The sequence below is a fragment of the Caenorhabditis elegans genome, chromosome X (genome assembly GCF_000002985.6).
Source record: "Caenorhabditis elegans chromosome X".
NCBI lineage: Eukaryota > Metazoa > Nematoda > Chromadorea > Rhabditida > Rhabditidae > Caenorhabditis > Caenorhabditis elegans.
The window spans coordinates 17,592,662-17,613,398 of NC_003284.9; the positions used below are offsets into that span (position 1 = coordinate 17,592,662).

Below are 20,737 nucleotides of genomic sequence, written 5' to 3' on the forward strand. Positions count from 1 at the left end.
AGCTTTCATTTTTTGTCGAGAATGAGATCTTAATGAGTTTTCATTCTGTTTTCATACTCTTTTGAGTACTGGTCTGAAAGCAAACATTTGAAAATTTCACATCATCGCACAAATTGTCTGAAAAATGGGCAAAAACTGAGAATCAAGAGATGAGGTTTTCCGTGAAAATTCAAGAAGTACATACGTTGAATGTTTCGATTTTTCTGGACAAACTACTGGTCTGGGAATGTTTTTATATTATGCGTGAGCACCGAGTTTTGGTTATTTTCAGTTTGACTCGAAACAGTTTGTGTTTCTTGAGGCGTTTATGCGTGACTGGTGCCGATCGAGATCAGCATGTAATAAATTTTTATACTTTTTTTTTTGAAATTCGGAAAATAATATTATTTCGGTGCTTGTATATTTTAACCCCACAGAAACTTGAAGTTTAAAAATGTGAGATTTATCAGAAATTTTCAAGTGTGCGGTTAGGCTTCACAAGGGTTTGTTAATTATGAAATAGTTGCCCCAAAAGTTATGTTTTTGAATTTTTCAAGAACCAACTGAATCGGCACATTGCTCTTTTCTAAAAAAAATTAAATGATTTGAGCCTTGTCATTGAAATTTTTTTCAATTACACATTTATTATAATTAGAATGAAACTAATCTTTATGTTAGAACACTCCAAAAATTGCCCAATTTTCGGATTTTGGCCGAGTTTCCGAGAAACGTTGAACTTTTAAAAAATTAATCCAAAATTGAATCCTCGAAATGTAGCTACAAATATTTGTAACAAAACTAAATTATAAAGGTAGTTTTAGCACTTACTAGTGCTACTTCAAGTCTGAGGAGTGTTTACAAACGCAATGAAAGTAACAAGTTGGCATTTCATTGAATTCCAATTCCAAGTAAAAAGAAAGCAATCAAATAGAAAAAGCAACACTACGAATCACAAACTTCAATGAACCGAGACGTCTGAAAAAATTAGCTTACTGGTATAACCTGCCAAGCATTGAGTTGATGCAGAAAAAAGAGCAATTGGAAAACTGGCTTCTTTTGATAAGGACACTCTTTTCTCATTTCATTTTTCTCCTATGTTCTCCCATTTTTCCATTCTTTTCGAAATGCTCAAAGATCCATGATGGAAGATGATTGATCAGACTAATGCTCTTTTAGGGTCTCTTTAGAAGAGAAAATTTAAACAAAAAAAATTAAAATGAACTTCAAACATCAAACATTGAGAGAAACCGAGTGAGACGTTGGTCGCACTAATAAATTATTGCATTTGGAACAAGAAGCTTACGCATAAGTATCCGGAGTTTCAAATGATGGTTCCCTAGAGAAACAACGTTGAGTCAATGATGAAAAGAAACAGAAGAAGTGGAGAATATAATAAAGAAATGAATGTAGCTTGATGTATTTGGAACAGATTTTGGTATCTGTTTGATAAGAATAGCCTTAAACAAAAAAAACGGGAGCTTCAAGATTGAAAATCCTAGTTCTCAAAAACTTGATCAAAGTTTAATTTTATTCGAAGGTTGTTTTTCATTACATTACAGACGGAAAAGCGGTAGTGGGAAATTTTCTAAAATGATTGAGTAACCAGAAATTCCAAGTCAAGGAAAAAAATTACATTTTGAATTTTAGAATATGCTGTTACTGATACTGACCTTTCCTAATACGATTTAACACGAAAATAAAAATTCTAGAAGTTTTTCTCTCAAAATTTTGTGTAATTTTGCGTTTCACAGCTTCCATTAAAAACTTTAAAAATTCTAAAACTTGGCTTAAGCAGTGTTTATGAATGTTTGCTAAATCATTGAGCGGTTTAGTCGAAAAACCATATATCACACTACTGTATAGCATTTACATATCTAATTAACCAATTATGATTCTTGTATCCACAGAGTCGCTTCAAATATTATTAATGCATTACTTTTTCATATTCAATTAATCTGCAACAAACACGAAATTCGAGAAAATGCGCTATTTGAGACTTTTGAAAACATGTGAAAACGTTCAAAGATCTACGATAGGAAAGGTGTCATTAGGCCTTGTTTTGATATTTTATTTCAATTCGGAGAAACATGGGGAAACGCATATATATAAGATATTTAAATCTGAAAATAGAATTGAATGAAACGAAAGTGATGAATTGAAGTTTTGAGTGTTTCAAGATAACAAAAAGAAAACCTTGGCTTGTTAGTCATAGATAAAAAACGTTGTTTTTAAAAATGACTTACAATTCATTTCCTAGATACCTAGAGATTGCTAAGTTTGAGTGCCCCATCGCTAACCTTATTTCATGGCGGCTGCGCTCATTGTGCTATCAAATACTTTTTGAACAGTAATAATAGTTAATTTACATAGTCGTGCATTATGGCTTCTGTGTCTGTGGCAAATCAACTGTGGTTTTAAAAATTCAAAGAATTGATATCTGAACACTACTATGCCACCATAATAACTCACGACAAGCTGCACAAACTGCAAATTCAGCGTGATATGTATATGAAACATTGTGAAAAACATATAAAACGAATGATCAAAATTTAGTCTGGCTAGCTTTGTCATCACTTTTCTGACTTCTCAACTAGCTAATTATATTTATGGTGACAGGCGAGGCGTCATTTTCCAAATAAACCAAAAAAGTTGAAATAAAAGATATTCAAAAAAATTGTTTTCTGTGCTCACACTGAAAATATATGAAAAGTTAAAGGTGGAGTAGCGCCAGTGGGAATTTTGTCTGAATGCACTTATAATGATCCAGAACAATTGAATATACAACATTCCAAAAATTTCAGATTTGTCATAATTTCCGGTCAACGTTTTGGCAAATTGTCAAAATTTTGAAAAATACGAGCTTTTGAGGAAATTTAAACAAATGTCGCATGTTTCGACCCCTACAATGTTTGAATACAATTAATTCAAACAAAACTAAAACATTAAAAAGGCGAAAAAACAATTTTTTTTTTGATCGACTTTCAAAATTATGAGTGGCAAAATTGAGTAATTACCACTTTTTGACAGTAAATAAAAAATTTTCAAAAAATGTTTGAAAAGTTTTATCATGATATTTGGTCATTTTGGGACCAAAGGGGTGGTTTTCAACAATTTCACCACTGGCGCTACTCCACTTTTAAGTTATTTCAAAAAGTGTACCTGAAACTTTTTCGCAATGACTTTTTTCCGGTCGCCAAAATAAACAAATCAAGTGATTAAAAAGATTGAAAAAATGAAGCTCAATAACGTCTGAAGTGAGGAGGCAGGCAGGTTATAAGCATAAACAAAGGAATTTGAGTCATTTAAACAGAATGATGAATTCAAGGGGAAAAAATAGACTTTGAGTGGTATCAAGAGAGGGAACTGGATGTAACTTTTTTAATGGATGGTGATTCTCGAGAGCAACAATCATCTTTCTGCTCAACTTTCAACAAAAAAAGTTTTATTTAAAGAAACCTAACAATTACAGTTCTTTAGTTTTTGATAATTTTGAATTTGTAATAATTTTTTTAAAAGCACGTTTTAAAAGTCTCTAATTTTGATAAATTAAAAAAATAAATACTTCACTACGGTTTGATAAGTTTGGTTTTTTTTTAATTTTAAGAACTTTATAAAAGCTCAGATCGTTATTGATTTTTATTTTTCAAACCTTTAAGGAATATTTCTGAGTTTTCACTTCTAGAAATCACAACCAACTGAACATTTGTAATTTATAAAATTGTCGTTCGGAATTACCCTATACACCAGCCTCCTCCCCCTTCTCAAATACACAAAAAAAATCGAAAACAAAAATGAGGTCACCTCTTCAATTACCAAAAAAAGGCTCCAGTTTTTCTTTTTCTTTTTTTTCTTTTTCCTCCATTTTTTCTAGAAGTGATTGATATAGGCACCTCTTTGATTGATTTAAAGACTAAGCCTGGAACGATTGGAAACTAGAACCAAAACCAGTATTCAAAATGAAAAATGAGGAGGAATTATAGGAATGAGAAAGGGGGTGGGACTCCCTGGAACCACCAGTTCATTTCGGAACCACTCCGCCTCATTGGGGTCGAAATGAGTAAAAACAGAAAAATGAAAAAAAAAATAGTGAAAAACAAACATCGTAGCTAGGGGCTATAGACAAAAGAGCAAACTTAATAAGTATTCTGCGTAAGGGATGGAAAAGATGTTCAACAACTTATTTAGTCCTATGAAATTAGCATTAGAAGGGACCGCTGAAAAAATATTGAACAGCGTTGATTTTAAAACCGTTTTTCGAGAAAAATTCGAAATACTTGCAGAAAAATCAATGTTTAATTGCAAAACAGTTAACAGGATAATTTTTAATTGACGTAACATTTTTGCAATTTTTGCGCAGTCAAACTGTTTGGATATTGGTTATTACAAAACGTTGCCAAAGTCAAAATTTTTATCTGATTTGGAATTTATGCAATTGTAAAGTTTTTTACTGTTGATTTAAAATTTCGAAGTTTTTTTAATAGAAACATTGAGAAATGTTCAAAATTTCCCCTTGACATAATTTTTTAGTATTCCGTAGGTCTGTTGAAATTCCGATAACCAAAACAAATTTGTAGACATCTTATTCTAAAGTTAAGTCTTTTGTTACAATCGTGTACAAAAAAACTGGATGGAAAAATTTCATATTATCTTTCTCATAGTTCTCTTCCACAGCTTATTTTTTTAAGGTTTTAAAATAAAAAAATATCATTCAAAATCATAATTCTCCTGTCCAGACGTCGGGTCCGTTATAAACAACTTTAAGTACGTCTTATCCGAAAAACATAGATGCCATTAAAACACAACGTGTATGCTGTGCGACAACACTTATTTTTGGAAATTTGAGATTTTAGAACTATATAAGTACATCGGAACAGTTTGAAAATACGTTTTCCGATTTGAAAATTGTCCATTTTTCTCTAAACCAAACACATGCCTCAGTTTTCTCAGAACTTGCATTAACAAACATTTTCTGAACCTTAGACAAAAAACAAAGAGTTTGAAATAATGTACCAAAAAATGAAGACGGGGAGACACTGAGATAATCGGTTTCTTTGTTGTCTACTGGGACCTAGTTTATCAAAGTCTAGGTATATAATTACACTTTTTGGGAGTTGGCGGTTAACTCAAAATGTTTTTTGCATGTGTGTCTTTTTCTATTCATATGAAATCTTTTCGAAAACTAGTTTTTCTTTTGACAAACCAACACACATGTTCAGAAAAAGAAATGGAGCAAAAAAGGGCCCCACGGATGGCATACAATCGTCTTATTTCCTGAGTTTTGCATACTGCCAACTTGCGAATAAATCATTTTGTAGTTTAATTAATAATCTGAAAGTTCGAATCAAAACATGGACATTTTTGTTGGCATAAAAAAGCGTAGTGAGCCTTGCAGGCAACCGGTTTGACCTCATGTTAATACTGCTCAAAAAATCAGAAAGTGGACCTGCTTACAGAAAAAAATCATGCCACTTGAACTTGCAATTCAGAAAATGCTTTTTAGGACAACTACCTGCAATGAAAATATTTCCAATTGCCCTCCTCTCGCCTCAATATCTCGATTGGCAATCCAATATTGCGAATTGAGAAAACAACTTTTATTGTGTGCTTTATAAGTTTTATTAGATTTTCGTGTGAAATAAGAAATTGGTGGAGACTGGAAAATGAGATACTTGTATGAAATGGGAAAAGGGGGATGAAAATGATTTCGTTAAATTTTTTGCTCCCGGAGAAAAAAAGATGCGATTTTTTTCTTCGGCTCAGCTAGGTTGATTGAACACATTTATTTTTACAATACAGTACTTGTACTGTAATCAGAAATACCAGGAAAACACATTTTTTTGCGCTCTGTGTCATGTTTTAGATCTGAAAATTTAGTTTTTCTTTTAGATGAAGTAGCGTTAGTAAAATGAGAAAATATCACACAAATTTTCAATTTTTCTTTTAAATTAATTCAATTACGGTAAGACTTTGAAGTTTTTGCAGTGTTACTTGCTCATATTGAACGAAATGAAGCGTAATTAACAAAATTCAAACTGGCCCTACTTCTTCTTCAAGTTCAGTGGACCCTGTGACTTGAAGCAGTGTAAAACTTAGTTATAATCTCTGTAATCCAATTTCAACAGTTTTGCTCAAGTAGAACCACTATTTCCAACTCGCTTCAGTGTCATAGTGTCCTTTTCAGCTAGAACGATGACTACCGACGAGTTAGAAATTGTGTCTGCTTGTTGAATGAATAAAGTTGCTCCAGGAGCATGGTTGGGAATGAATGATAAGAACTGATGGCTATCAGGAATTGTGTAGCATTAAACCTTGTGGCACGCCCTACACAATGATGACGTCATTGAGGTGAAGAGTGGGAGGGGACCATTGGAATGCATTGTGCCAACAAGAATAAGTTTAAGCCTGCTCGACACGATGAAAATTATTTTAATGTTCTCAGAAAACCCGAAAAAAACTGTGAAAATAATCATAACTATTGAAAAATCTTACAATTTTTCACAAAACGGAAGTTAAGAGTTTCCACCGATTTAAATTAAAATAAAATATCGCGACTGGAACTCATTATAGTTAGTCGATTGCTCTACATTTAGGCAAGCAGAAAGAAAACTAGACATGGCGTGCAACAAGGAAACAGAAAAAGGTACTTAATTCTTTCAATGTTGCAGTGCCTTCGATTACAACTTAATTGAATTCGAGAAACTTGCAAGATAGCGAGGAAATTGAAATTTTGGAGTTTACTTGCTGACACTATGTCCGTGGAAAAACTGGCACAACAAATGAAATTTTTTAAAAATTTGATATAGGGTTTCTGTAATACAGGTATGTAAAAACAGTGTTTGAGAAAACTTGATGTGGTGCTTATTATTCAGTTTACTACTTCCTACAATTTTTTTTAATTTTACAGCGGCAGACTTTTTATGGGAAAATTTTTATAAGCCAATCTGGGATTTCAACAGATTTGTTTGAGAGAACTAAGAGCCGACAGAAATCGATGACAGCCATTGGCTACTGATGAGCATCATTGGATAAGAATAATTGTTTTTTTTTTAATTTTGTTTGAAAGATACATTTTTACGACTGCAAAACCAGCGGATTCATGGCATTTAATCCTAATCAGAATAATTTCATCTGAGAATCACAAATCAACAAATGCCAATGTTCAAGTTTTGTCTTCGGGAAAATTTCAGCTTTTAGCTTTAATTTCTGTACCGTTTCCGAAACTCTAAAAAACAAACATTTTGTTGTCACGTGAAGTTTTCGTTTTTCCTGTTTTGAAAAATCTTAATTGTTCAAATTTTCAGGACAGTTTTTAAAGAATAATTTCTGATCATTAGGTATTAAAAAAATTTATTTTTCTCAATAAAACCAACCCCTTATTATTATTTTTAAAATTCTAGATTTTTTCATATGTCCATTTTTCTCAAATAACACTGAAAAAACCAATAATTTTCCTGATATCTACAATTTAGTTGAATCAGAAGTTAGACGATTGTCTTCTCGGCTTGTAAACTGTCACTTAAAATAATCGTCCTAATTCCCGTTTTACGCTATCAAAAAGTATTTTAAATGTCAACTAACACATCATGCACTTTGCGACAATCAAACAAACTCTTCATAGTACTCCCCAGGAAAACGATGACTATTTGGCAGAGAAACGCATAAAATTCCATTTTCAATCCATATTGTAAACATTTTTGTATTAGGCAGGCAAAACGTGACACGTCATTCCAGTGATATCGAAAGTTTACACGGCCAAACTTCATCGCAGCTGAGAGGAAGAAGGCATAGATAAGAAAGTGAGAATAAATAGGCCACAACCGAGAATCGAAACACTTGAAATTCATATCTTGAAGTTTCATTTCATTTCATTTTTTTTCTGAAAATGGCCGCTCCAATTCTCAATCCAGTAAGTCAACCCTCCCCTCCTCTTTCCAAAACAAAACTAATTCAAAAAGCGTTTTCAGTCAGTCCCAGGAACCTTTGCTCTCCCCTTCGGAGTTCGCAGCGGACTTCAAATTGCTGTCAATGGATTGGTTAAGCACAAAAAGTGGGTTTTAAAAGATATCAACATAAAAATGATGACATCGGTTTTCAGGGACTTTGTCGTCAACCTGATCTCCGGTGGAAACATCGCTCTTCACGTCAACTTCCGATTCGAGAAGCAGAAGATTGTGGCAATCAACGCTAAAATTGATAATGCATGGGGAAACGAGGTACGTTGTTTTGAAATCAGACTGTTTAGCGGGAAGAGTTGGATTGAATTTGTATGCATAAGTTCATAAAAAATCGTGTGTGGGAAACTCTGAATGTTTTGAGTCGCTCGGTAGTTAGGTTGTTTTCCAACATAGGTTGCACTGTTAGTGAAACTAAATTATAAACATACAATGAATTCCTGTAAGCTATGTAGTTTGCAGATAGCATGGCAACCTAGGCCAAAAAGCTACATTACGCTTCAGTCACAGAGTGCCATTGGCGAACACTTGCATGCTCTTAACAACCTGTAACAGAAGGGTGGGCACCATTAAAAACAAAATTCCCTCCAAATTTCCAGTCCCATTTTCGTGGACCAAAATTGAAAATTTCAGATCTCCCACGCCAACCCACTTCACCACGACCAGGCCTTCGACCTGCAAATCCGTGTCTACCCAGGATACTTCCACATCACCACCAACGGAGTTCTTCTCGGAGACTTCCCACATCGTCTTCCCTTTGAAAGCATTCAGGCTATCAATCTCGAAGGAAAAGTTCACATTAACAATGTTCAATATTCTCAATTCCATTAAATTAGTCGTTACCACATTTTTTCAATTTCTTTTTTATTGGACACTTTTGTAATAAACATGTGCAAAACTGCCGTCTTTTGACTGCTCTTATCAGTTTAGCATTGCTGGCAAATAGCTATAATTTCGAGAAACACTGGACAGTTTCGAAACTTGAGTGTTTGAATTCTTGGCATACTAGTTTTTGCGATTGTGTTTCACAAATATTTATCAGGAAATTAAATATTAATTTAGAAAATGATAGTACAGGTGGGATAGGGAAACATTGACAAATTGCGAGTTTCAGAGGAGGTTTTTGGCAGAATTGAAAAGTAGAGATTAACTGAGAGAGGTGGAGAAAATTGCAAGAATAAAGCCATGGACAGGAAAACAGGAAAAATAAAAACATTCAATATAATACAAACTTTAAAAATTCCAAAATATATATAGAGAGTACAACTTTTTGTTTGGGCTGATAGTTTTTTGATACATAAATCGACAAGTAAATTTTTAGTGACTTTGATTAATTTTTATTCATACAAATTGTTGATTAGTTGATGCTACTAGAGTAGAAGTTTCAGATTGCACGGTTGTGAGCAGGATAACGGTATGGGTATGTCGGCTGAAAAAGTACATTCGAACTCATTTCTTTTTTATTTTTTGGATTTCAGTTGTCTCATATCATTTTCATAAAACCCCCGATTTTTTTTTGCAAACAAATTTAATTTGTTCACCTTGAAAGTGTTTTGGACCAGTGTTTATTCAAACCATGAGATTTGTAATTTGTCAACGTGAAAAAACTGAATCCAAAGAGGATAATTGTGGAATTTTAAGGAGGCCCTATATAGTTACGAGAATTTTTCCAACAATTGTTTAATTTTTAAGATTTTTCGTTTTGAGTTACAGTAATTTGAATAACTTAAAGTGACAAAATTGTCAAAGATTTTTGCTCAAGATCAAGGCACCAAAAACTTCTAACGGAAAAATTGCGGAAAGTTTCAAATTTTTATTTTTGCTGAATTTGAACTTTTTTAGTCAAAAGTTGAAACGCAAACTGATTTTTAAATGATCCTTAGAGCATCACAACTGAAGGTGTGATAAAATTGAGAATTTGACAAAATTTCATTTTCTATGAGAATTCGATAGCAATTGAGACTAGTCAAGTAATTTTGTCTCAAATTGAAGTAGTCTGAAGGTCTTTCTGTAATCATATAACACCTACCAAATCGGCCAGGTCACGAATCACAACTGTATCCACCACATCTTTCAAACATCTGTCGGCTGCTTTCATAATTTCCGAATCAGTAGGCCGACGCTCGTCTTTTGCCCGCGGAAGTGGAATTACTGGGTTCTCCCGAGCAAACTGTTTTTTGTACAATGATATAAGCGCCGTTAGTTCTTCTTCAGCTTCATCCATAACGTTTCCATTTTCAAACGGGATCGGTCTGAGTTTTTTCCAGATTTCACGACATGCGGGATCTGTCATATGAACCCTTTCGAAGTCTTCATACTGGTACATGCGGGCAAGTTTTTCACGGAACTGGATCATTCTTTCTCGGAGAAGAGGAGGTTGTTTGTGCAAATCGTAGACCAGTGGAAGTTGAAAATTTTTTATTTTTTCTTCGGCAGCTTCATCTTCAACTTGTTTCGTTTTCTCTAGCATTTCCTTTTGAAAATTCAGAACTGTGGGATCAGTTGTTTCCTGGAATTGATCCAAAAAATCTTGTTGGGTAACTTGGCCTCGATTACGGGAAGACTTGTCGAACCAAACTCGACTGCTAGTGTACCACGTGGGTTTGAACCGATAGTAACGTTCAATACTCTGGTTTTGTGTTGGAATTGCTGGCATGGGACTCTGGGGAAGACACAAAACTTTCAACCGGAGAACTGCATCCTTTTCTAGGACTTCTTCAAGTTGTTTTTCATAGCATTCCAATTGCTTAACATTTGCCTCTCTGTCCCGATCGCTCATTCTCGAATCCAGCAGCTTCATTTCGAGATACGGAATTTGCAGCTCCAACATTCTTTTTATAATCAAATCTCCCCGGTCTTGATCCAAAATTGACAAGAATTCAGGACAAAGCGACAGGTCAAGTGTTTCGAGTTCTGTTAAAGGACCGATGTCAACCACCTGTTCACATGTTGCTTGACATTGGCCTCTTGGTGGGCACCATACGCGTCCAGGCAGATCGTCTTCGGGTGGCAGAAGATCCAGCGGGTAGAGTTCAACTTCTTCACCAAGCCATGGTTTCCAAGTCTTCGATTGCAACAAGATATCTTGATTTTGCTCCAATGGAATGTTTTCAGTAGATATTCCTTCTTTCTCATTTCGAGATTTTTCTTCAAAAACTTGAATTTCCATTCCATCACTTGATGAAGCTTCAGCATGTTTTTCATAGTTAATTTCTTGTTCTTCAGAAATGTGGCCACGACCAGACGCAATTTGAGTTTCAGGATTTGGCGGTGTAGGTTCTTGCAACTTCTCGGCGACTTCTTGCTCAAATCGTGGCTTCTTAGCCTCAGGTTCTTCGCAGACAACTTCTTTAGTTGGAATTTTCTCTGACAAAGATCCTTGTGGTTTTTCTGCGGATTGTTCATTGGGATGTAGGTCTTGCCCAGAAGTTACTTCAGGGCTTGTCGGATTTTCAGCAACTGTGCTTTGAGTTTCTGTGATAAGTTCCTCTGTCGTTATAGGTGTTTCTATCTCATTGACTGGGTTTGTATTTTTAGTTAATTCTGTTGGTTTGAAGAGTGGTTCCGCGATTTCATTGTTAAATGATATATTTTCAATCACCGGTTCCTTAATCGTCAGTTCTTCAATTTTTGGGGACTCCTCGTAAATTTCTTCCGTGTTGCTTTCCGACATAGGTTCTTCAATAACTGGAGGAGCCTGGCCACTAGTTTCTTCAATACTTGGAGCCACCGTTGTGAGATCTTCCATCTCAAGTTCAGCAGCTGGGATCGTAGATTCTTCAATTTCTTCTTTTGGAGCTTCTCCCGGTGTATCCACTGAACTCTCCAATATCGGCATTGCAAAACTGTCATCGGGGTCTTCATCATCTTCCTCTTGCTTTTCTCCCAGTGCTTCCAACTTTTTCGCTTCCCGTTGAGCCTTCCGCCTTGCGGCATCAGCTTTTTTCTTCATAGCCGCTAATTTTGCTTTAGACGGTGTGTTCTTTTTTTCGGGTGTTGGTTTTGGAGTTTTGATGGGCTGAAAAAATTTGTTTCAGTTATTAAAATTTGTCTATTATTTATGTTTGTCTTGTGTAGCCGTTACTATTTCGCTTTCCACTCAAACATCAAACAGAACTTGAAAATTTCAGTAAGGAATTTCCTACCTACAATGTCCTTAGTTAAATAAGTATCAATGACAAAAAAAAAAGTTGTTTTTATTTATTTATAATTTTGATCTTCAACTCACTATTTGGTACCGACCCTGAGTTTCAGCAAAAAAATATGTTTAGAGTAGGAGCTTTAAACACTTTTCTGTTGATGATTAGTTCTGACATTACCTAAATTTCATAACCTGTCACAGCAAAATTACTTTTTAGAAATTTGTATTAAGCTAATGTAAATTAACGGGAAAATTTGCGTCCTTACTAAAAAGCGAATCAAAACATATTGAATACTCACATTTCAGAACGTGTAATTTCTTTTCTCACATCTCAGTTGTGATTAATTTTCTGGCAACTTTTTTTAAAAATAATATTTGTCTTCTAACCCAAATCCCTTTCCCTTTCGACAAATGGACAAAACTGATTTTTTCAAACTTATAATCCCCTGTTTTGAATAAAAAACGATTGTAGAAGTTTTAGAAAATGTATGTTCACTCCAAAAATGATGAAGTTGTTGTTGAAACTTTAAAAAAAAGCCGTAAAAATGGTCCCTGAAATTCGTGATTTGAAATTGAAAGTGTTGCTGACAAACTATTTGGCAAACACCGATTTTAAGACAAAATGAAGAAATTTTTTCGGACATTCTATAATTATATGTTTTCCCCGAGAAAGCGGAGCGAGTATCGTAGCGCCAGCTTAAAGGCGCATCGCCTTTAGTGTTCGAAGGGTCTCGACGCGATGAAATCTTGCCTTGGCCGCAGCGGCGTTTTGTCACCATTCTACGTGTTGGTAACGAAAAAGGACGTGATTTTATCGATTCGCATCGATTTTTTTGGATTTTTCTTTGATTTTATTGTATTTTTATCAATTTTTTAGTAGTTGTTAGGTTATTTATCGATTTTTCTCGATTCTGTCGCGTTTCAAGCGTTTTTCTCGTTTCGTAATGATAAAAATGTGGTAATTTTTACGTTTTTCAAGAGTAATCTGAGCAGATGCAGGATTCGCAGGAGGAATTCATTTAAATTCTCAGTTTTTACTTGTAACGCTCAGGAAGTGTACTTTCGGAAGCTCAAAGGCTGATTTTCCCCTGCAATTTGGGCACTTCATTAAGTTTTCTGTCCATTTCGAAATGGTCAGTGGTTCTCTCTCATCTTGGAGAATATATGTTCGTTTCTGTCTCTTCTCTATCTCTCTGTCATACGCGCTCTTTTCGGTATTGTTATTTTATCCAAGCTTTTTTACTATATAATTTTTCGTTTATCGCTCTCTCCCTCTTATCGCTCTTTAACTTTTCTCTTTCCGTTTTTCGTGCACTCGCGCACTCGCTCTCCCTATCTATTCATCTATTTATCTCTAACAAGCTACTTTGGTAATTTTCGCGTTAAAAAATATCATGATCTGATGGACCAGGTCCCAAGAAAGACTTTCTATCGAGTGAAAGGCATACGTTTTTATGTGAAAGTGACTCCATGAGTCTTGTGAATATTCCGATAACAATTATCGAGAGATTTTTGTGGATGATTTGTGGTTACCAGGTAACCACATCGCAGAAAGAGCAATTCTTTATCGCGAAATTACGAGTTCAGGTCACGGCAGGGCTGTTATCAAGTCCAATTCGGCTACATTAGTTGAATGAGAAATATTATCGTGCATTTATGTCGCTTTTAAATTGACTGGTTGAACCAGATCGTGTATAGGAGTACAAGTCGACTCCGTGAGTCTCGAGTATATTCTGATTTCAGTTATGGAGATAATCCGTCAGCTGGTTTGTGTGTGTACGATTAGATTACCGGTAGATTTCGCAATTTACTTTTCCGTTATCTATCGTTTTTCAAGGTATCTCGTGTTCTCTTTTTTCCGGTGTATCAACTTCTCTTGATTACGTAGGATTTCTACAAGTCTATGAAGGACTAGCGCAAGATTACTAAGGAGAAACGCGAGTCTACGTAAGAGTGGCGCAGGTCTCCGCAAGAGTGGCTCAGGGCTACGTAAGAGTGGCGCAGGCCTATGTAAGAGTGGCGCAGACCTACGTAGGAGTGATGAAAAGCCAGACTGGAAGTTCGATTTTGAATTGGCTCTTTGAAAAGCATCGAACGTATACGGATAGTCAGACGATATGGAATAGCTACATTTCGGGCCCCAGGGGCTCCAAGCCGAACAGTTGTCATTTATATCATGTTTTATTTTTTAAGAGGTGATATTTTTTCAGTGTTGCTGCGTGTTTCGAGATCACGTATTTATTTACTCCCTCTAGATGTTATCCTTTGCTTTCCCGCGAATTTCATGATTGCCGTTTTTCAACTAACCCCGTTCCCGCTATAATCACGACGCAGACTACGTAGGAGTAGAGCAAGTTTACGTAGCAGGCATCCAAGTTTATGTAGGAAGTTGGCAGGGGCGGAGCTGGAAAAGTGAGATTCCGGTACTTGACTCTTTCTATCAGTTTTTATCCTATACTGTTAAGCGGTCGATCTAGGCAGTTATCATATCGAGTCGCGCGTATATTCTCTTTTGTCGTCTGCTAAATCAGGATTAACGAGAGGCCGTGTTCTGGTATACGTAAACTAGCTGTATACTTTTTTGGTTTTTTTGCCTACTCGTTTTTCATGGATTTAGTTTCAAACTATTTTCCGTTCCCTACTATTATTGACGACGAGGCTTCGTTAGTTTTGAGAAAGATATGTAGAAGTACCGCAAGTAGACGTAGGAATTACACACGTCTGCGCAACAGCCCCACAAGACTGGACAAGAAATTCGCAGACCGTGAAGTAATTTGTATTTCATTTTTCATTTTATCTTGCTATAATTGGTTCAGAGTTAAGCCACGGTTATCCGAGAGGTTTGATCCTGATATGGATATGACGTGGCAGTTACAGGCAGAGGGACCCGTCCTCCCTGAGTTTAAAGTCACACAGATGAGTGTAATCGGATATTTCTATGCAGTGTTTTTATCTCAATTAATTGGGTATTGAAGGGTTGGTATCCTGTCAAGATTTTATGTACGTAACTTTTTCCGTCATACTTTCGGTCGAGACACACTAAGACTTGACCTCTATAGCCCCAGGCTCTGCTTGTTCTACCCTATACCACACTATAACCCAAAAAATAAACCCATAATACCATAAATTTCGTGTTGACAAGAGCGCAGCTTGAACTGGGAAAACTATTTCTCGGAGAGCGAAGCGAACCGAGAATTATATGTTTTCACCGAGAAAGCGGAGCGAGTATCGTAGCGCCAGCTTAAAGGCGCATCGCCTTTAGTGTTCGAAGGGTCTCGACGCGATGAAATCTTGCCTTGGCCGCAGCGGCGTTTTGTCACCATTCTACGTGTTGGTTCCCAGCCGCCCGCCCCACACATCTGTTATTCCAAAGTGCCATGCACCTACACTATATTCCAATCCTCCGTGAGGACATTAGGAACTATCCATAAAATGTGATTACACCGTAAGTTGATTGGCATCAGGTGAGCCTTCATTTTCCTTCAGATTCCGTCAGAGCGGGCAGTCGGTGTCAATCTGCAACAATAGCAGGTTGACCCTTGTGCTTGTTTCGGCGGTAGCCGGGAAGCTTAATTTTTGCAGTTCTGTAGAGTAAAATATTTTCGGATTTGGGCTCGTGGAGCCAGTTTCGAAGTTTGAATAATGATCTATTTTGCAGAGACTTATGTTTTCATCTATAGAGACCACAGAAACATCGACGTTCTTCGAGATTTCGAGTTTCGCACGACTTCTTTCCCGGCGCCGGATGCCGCAAGGAAACACGAATTATCATATGCAGGTTCAAATTTTGGACAAATATTGAAAAAATCAGGTGTTTTTCGAAAAATTTATGAACCTAGATACGATAGATAGATAGCTTTTGACTTATTTCCCATTAAAAATTTCGAACAAAAACCGGTAAAGGACGCCGATCCCAGCACTTCAAACATCGGAATTGAAGACAAACCATCGAATTTACTAAATATTCAGTTTCAGATAATACTAATTGGACTAGCGCCCATTCTTCAGATTTCATATTTGCATCGCTCAGCCGTCGGTCATCGTGACACATTTGGGAAGGCGGCTCCGAAATTCGGGTCCAGGATCGTCAGCCTTCGTCTATGCAGTGCTGTATTCGGTCGGAGAAAGGAGAGAAGAAAGAAGATGAGAAAAATAGGGAGGAACGTCGATCTCCATTCTGGACCGTTTTCCTCAGGCCGCATTGCTCTTCAGGGATGCAGTATTGCAAGGCGATTAGCTACTACTTAGGATTAACAGAGAAGTTTTTGTATTATTGATTTAAGGAAATACGTGTTTTATATGATTGTTTTAAGGAAACACGCCTATATGGCTCAGTAACCCATAATTCTGCACAAGTTTTTCAGTTTTCCCACGACAGACAGCAGTCTTCGACGTCACTCTCCGCTCAGCCACCAGTGTATCGACGACGATCAGAACCGAGGAAAAACGACTGCGAGGGAAACGATTGGACCACCCACCAGGATACTAATTACCCGTAATCAAAATTTCGAGGCCCTTATCTCATCGAATTCAAATTTGGGCGCCACGCGCCCAAATCCCCAATTATTATCAATTATCACGTACCTATACCACACTATAACCCAAAAAATAAACCCATAATACCATAAATTTCGTGTTGACAAGAGCGCAGCTTGAACTGGGAAAACTATTTCTCGGAGAGCGAAGCGAACCGAGAAATATTATTTTCAAATAGAAAATTTTTTTTTCTAGATTTCAATATCAAAAAAAGTTTTTTATTCAAAAAATAGGACTATCCAAAAATAATTAGCCTCATAGCTCTGTTCACAAAGAAACCGCAAAAATTGGTCTTATTTGGGCCGTTTTTCAGGGAATTCTGGTTTTTCCATTTTCAAATATATGAGATTTGTAATATTTACCTTGGAAGAGGTGCTTGGAAGTTCATCTTCTTCTTCTTCTTCTTCCTCTTCCTCCTCTTCATAACTTTTCTTTTTTTTTGCACTGCTTCCCATGGGAAACTCCTTTTTCGCCTTCGAAGCATGTTCATGCCACCTCGATTCTGCCATCACCTGAGCCATCGTTTTATCGCTCTCTCCTCGGTGCACAGCGGCAATATCACGCCGTGTTTGGTCGAATCTGGTAATTACGTCCACTGTGTAAAGGATGCGGTCCAATGTGCTGCGCACTGCAAAGAGGTCAGTTATGCCAAGTGGGCGAGGGAGAGAAATTTTTGGAGAAAGAAGAAGAAGAACGTACCGATTGTAGCGTCATCCTCGACTGGTGGAGCTGGAGTAAGGTTGCGTACATTTCTTTTCGGACGAGTAGTTGTCATACCCCTGAAATATGTTGTGTTGTGTAGAATTAAATTTAGCTCCGGTAAGTATTGCAATAAAATAAACGTATCATATCATTGAACATTTCAAGTCTCTTTTAAGGTAAATTGACAGTTTTTTGAAATAGATATGTAGCCTCTACGAAAAATGTAAAATAATACAAACACTGAAAAACAACTAAAATAAATATTTTATAAAATGTTTTATCTGCTGACTTATACAATTTTAAGTGGTAATTTTTTGTCATTTTAACACTAGTAGTATTAAAAGGCTTGGAAAAAATCCTGAATTGAAGTGTGTGATGTGTACAAAAAATTAGAATTTTATATTCACAATAATTTGAAAAAAAGTTTCCAAGTTATGCTTGCGACAGATTAGTTAGAAAAAGTAGGAAAACACTCGAAAAAAATTGATTTAAAAATCATTTTCCCAACGTTACAATAAGCAAACGTTCTATTCAAAAAAAGCACCTAATGGTTCCTGGGAAGAGGGCAGTCGGATCGATGAGGTGTCATATGTTGTTTGCGCGTTCTATGTGCGGGCCAACCTCCCCCTCTTGCGCATTTTCCCCCTTTCCGAATCAGCGGGAAAAGGCAAAAATAATATATTTGGAAGGGTTTTTCAGTTTGATAGTTAAAAATCTAGCTGGTAAAATTTGGTATCAAAATGATTCGATGAAAAAAAAAGAAAATAGGTTTCTCACAAAACAAATATGACTACTTGTTGATAAGAGCCTGCGAATGTAGAACGTGAAGAGAGTACGAGAAAGTGAGCAAATAGGAAGAGTGTAATAGAGAAAAAAAGAAGGAAAACAACCAGCGATGACCAAGTTGTTGTCAAAATTATGGGCTACGCAAAGAAAATTAAATGTGGAGTGCCGTGATTTTTATAAATGCTCATATAATAAAGTAGCATTACTAATTCTGCTAATTGAATTTTTTAAATTTTTTAAATTAAAATGGTAAATTGCCAAAATTTTTGAAATTCATTGTTTTATTACATTTTGATCAATTCTGCAGGTTGGATCCCAATAGTATTCGAATAAATACATTCAACACATTATAAAGATATCAAATGGGCGAATAACATTTTTTAACCTCTAGCATTATCGGAATAGTTTAAATGTGTAATAGGAATTCCTATAGTACATAGTTGGCTTCCGACGTTAAAAAAGTGTTCTTCAACAGAGAAACACTGGGGAGAGCTATGGATATGACGGAAGGCACACCCGGACGGATTTTGTGGTTTCGTGGTGTAGTGGTTATCACATCTGTCTAACACACAGAAGGTCGGTGGTTCGAGCCCGCCCGAGATCTTGTAATTTTTTGAAGATTTTAATAAAGTAATAGTTTTGGAATTCAATCAGTTTGAAACAAATAAATACATCAAAAATTACAAATTTTAGGTACACGCACAAAACACGTAACACAAGTTGAAAATATTACTAAAAAACTACATGATCTCGGGCGGGCTCGAACCACCGACCTTCTGTGTGTTAGACAGATGTGATAACCACTACACCACGAAACCACAAGATAGGAGTTTCAAAAAAAAAATTACGAAAGATGTCGTAAAAATTTAATGGAGTTGTACATACACATAGACAACTAATATTTAAGACATGTATTTACTAAATTAAAGTATTAAACAATTTAATTAAAATACAACAATTTAATTAAAATTTAATATAATATCTATAGCCAAGGACCGAAAAGAATGGCTTGCTGTGATCCGCAGGAATACCACGAATTCCTGAAGAACGGATCGTCTAATAGTAAGTAACTAAGTAAGTAAGTAAGTAAGTATTAAACAATTTAATTAAAATACAACAATTTAATTAAAATTTAATATAATATCGAGGAAGTAAAGAAAGAAAAACGACAAAAAATATATTCATTTAACCGGAAAACAATATACCTTTGTTATTCCTTTAACAAAAAAAAAAGAAGAAAAAAAGAATGCATATTTTCAATATATCGTGATAAGATATTTCAGCCGATTTATCTCTAATCCTTTGGTCTATGGAACAAAAAGAAAAAAAAATAAACGTATTTTTCCCGTTTTATTTGTCCAAAATGAAATCACGTTTGTCCAAAATGAAATCATTTTCTAATTAGATAATATTTTTGACATCCAACAAGTTCGGTCTGATTTACCAAATTTTATTCCTTCCGTTTCCAATTCGATGTAATTTTCTCTAATTCTGGGGCTCAGTCGCACCAGCGGTACATAAAATAGAGCGAAATTGAAATTCCACTTCACCCACCACATTGCAAGTTTCGCATCTATGCTTCTCGTTCCCATAGTACCCATCAGCAGGCTATAATTTGAATTTGTCATGCTTATTCAATTTTTTGATGAGCTGATCTTTCGAGTTTTGAAAAATGCACGATACTTTTGCGCTCAAACAAGATTTCCACTCAAACAAGATTTCAAAAATTTTGTTTAATCCGTTTTTTTTGTTCTCCAATTTTTGTGAAAAAGAAAGGTGGAGTTACCATTTTTGAAAAAATTGAACTTGGCAAATCAGCTGTTTTTCTTATTGTTGTCATACGAAATTAATGTGTAAGCTTGTATGTAAGTCAAACTAGTTTTTTTTATAAGCGTTTATATATTTTTAAAAAAGATTTTTGACTTCCCTTTTTTGCTACCTGTGTAGATTTTAAATTCTAAACCTTTTCAGTGTTTTTAGAACATTAACAAGATTTTCACATTCTTTTATAAAAATAAAAATTATTGTCAGTATTAGTATAATACATATAAAATTTTGTAAATGTTTGTATACATTTTTTGTAATTTCGCGTTTTCCGACAAAAGTCAGTGTTTTTTCTCGGATTTTTTCATGTGATTGTATTTAAGACGTCACAAAACTGAACCGAGAAAAACCTGTTGAGTACAATTTTAATTTTAAAAAAAGGTACTTGCATAATACAACAGCTTCTATGGAATTGATAATAGAAATATTTCGTTTAACTAAAATGCAGAAATTGAGATTTGAATTATTTTTTAGATGCGGGGGTTTAAAACTTGAGTAGCAAAAAACTGATTCCACGCAGCCCGTAATACAAACTTTTTAATGAAAAACAATGTGTTTAAATTTCATTACCGCTTTCCAAAATGAATCGCGCTTTTCCTCGTGTCCCCACACATCCGGCGTAGACGGAAAAGCATTTTTCGTTATAAATAGACAAGCAAAGTTTCTTGGTATCAAATTCTTCTCGTTTTCTGCTATTTTCTCGTTTCCGGTGCTATGTCTGATTCTAGTTTTTTTTCCTCGTGGGCAGTTGGCGTTGCTGTTTTTTTTAAATTGAATTCTAGTTTTGTAATAATTTAATTTATTTTAAATATGCAAG

General features: G+C 35.4%; 2 protein-coding genes and 6 non-coding genes across 9 annotated transcripts; 4 read left to right on the forward strand and 4 right to left on the reverse strand.

Moving 5' to 3' along the window:
* Window positions 1-6,103: 6,103 nt before the first annotated feature.
* mir-63 lies at window positions 6,104-6,207 on the reverse strand. Its single transcript, NR_001262.2, has one exon. It is a non-coding gene; the product is annotated as a pre-microRNA mir-63 (primary transcript).
* A 1,618-nt stretch (window positions 6,208-7,825) lies between these two features.
* Window positions 7,826-8,842, forward strand: lec-9 (Galectin). Its single transcript, NM_078443.9, has 4 exons — window positions 7,826-7,885; window positions 7,944-8,026; window positions 8,075-8,192; window positions 8,565-8,842. Exons 1-4 carry the CDS (start codon window positions 7,862-7,864, stop codon window positions 8,760-8,762), a joined length of 423 nt encoding a protein of 140 aa, NP_510844.1. The 5' UTR covers window positions 7,826-7,861; the 3' UTR covers window positions 8,763-8,842.
* A 107-nt stretch (window positions 8,843-8,949) lies between these two features.
* C16H3.3 lies at window positions 8,950-17,387 on the reverse strand. Of its 2 annotated transcripts, NM_001029238.6 has the most exons (4): window positions 17,308-17,387; window positions 16,971-17,236; window positions 9,961-11,949; window positions 8,950-9,360 (listed from the first exon to the last, which is right to left on the reverse strand). In NM_001029238.6, the coding sequence occupies exons 1-4, from the start codon at window positions 17,381-17,383 to the stop codon at window positions 9,316-9,318; spliced, it is 2,376 nt and encodes a 791-aa protein (NP_001024409.1). In that variant the 5' UTR covers window positions 17,384-17,387; the 3' UTR covers window positions 8,950-9,315. The 2 variants fall into 2 exon arrangements, with proteins under 2 accessions (NP_001024409.1, NP_001370444.1); NM_001383704.2 differs by lacking the exons at window positions 16,971-17,236; window positions 17,308-17,387 and having other exon boundaries at window positions 9,961-11,951.
* On the forward strand, window positions 15,566-15,627 carry mir-2217.2. The gene has a single exon (NR_131746.1). It is a non-coding gene; the product is annotated as a pre-microRNA mir-2217.2 (primary transcript).
* Window positions 17,388-18,627: 1,240 nt separating the features above from the next.
* On the forward strand, window positions 18,628-18,700 carry C16H3.t1. The gene has a single exon. It is a non-coding gene; the product is annotated as a tRNA-Val (tRNA).
* Window positions 18,628-18,700, reverse strand: C16H3.7. Its single transcript, NR_072969.1, has one exon. It is a non-coding gene; the product is annotated as an Unclassified non-coding RNA C16H3.7 (non-coding RNA).
* Window positions 18,701-18,839: 139 nt separating this feature from the next.
* On the forward strand, window positions 18,840-18,914 carry C16H3.6. Its single transcript, NR_072970.1, has one exon. It is a non-coding gene; the product is annotated as an Unclassified non-coding RNA C16H3.6 (non-coding RNA).
* On the reverse strand, window positions 18,842-18,914 carry C16H3.t2. Its single transcript has one exon. It is a non-coding gene; the product is annotated as a tRNA-Val (tRNA).
* Window positions 18,915-20,737: the final 1,823 nt, after the last annotated feature.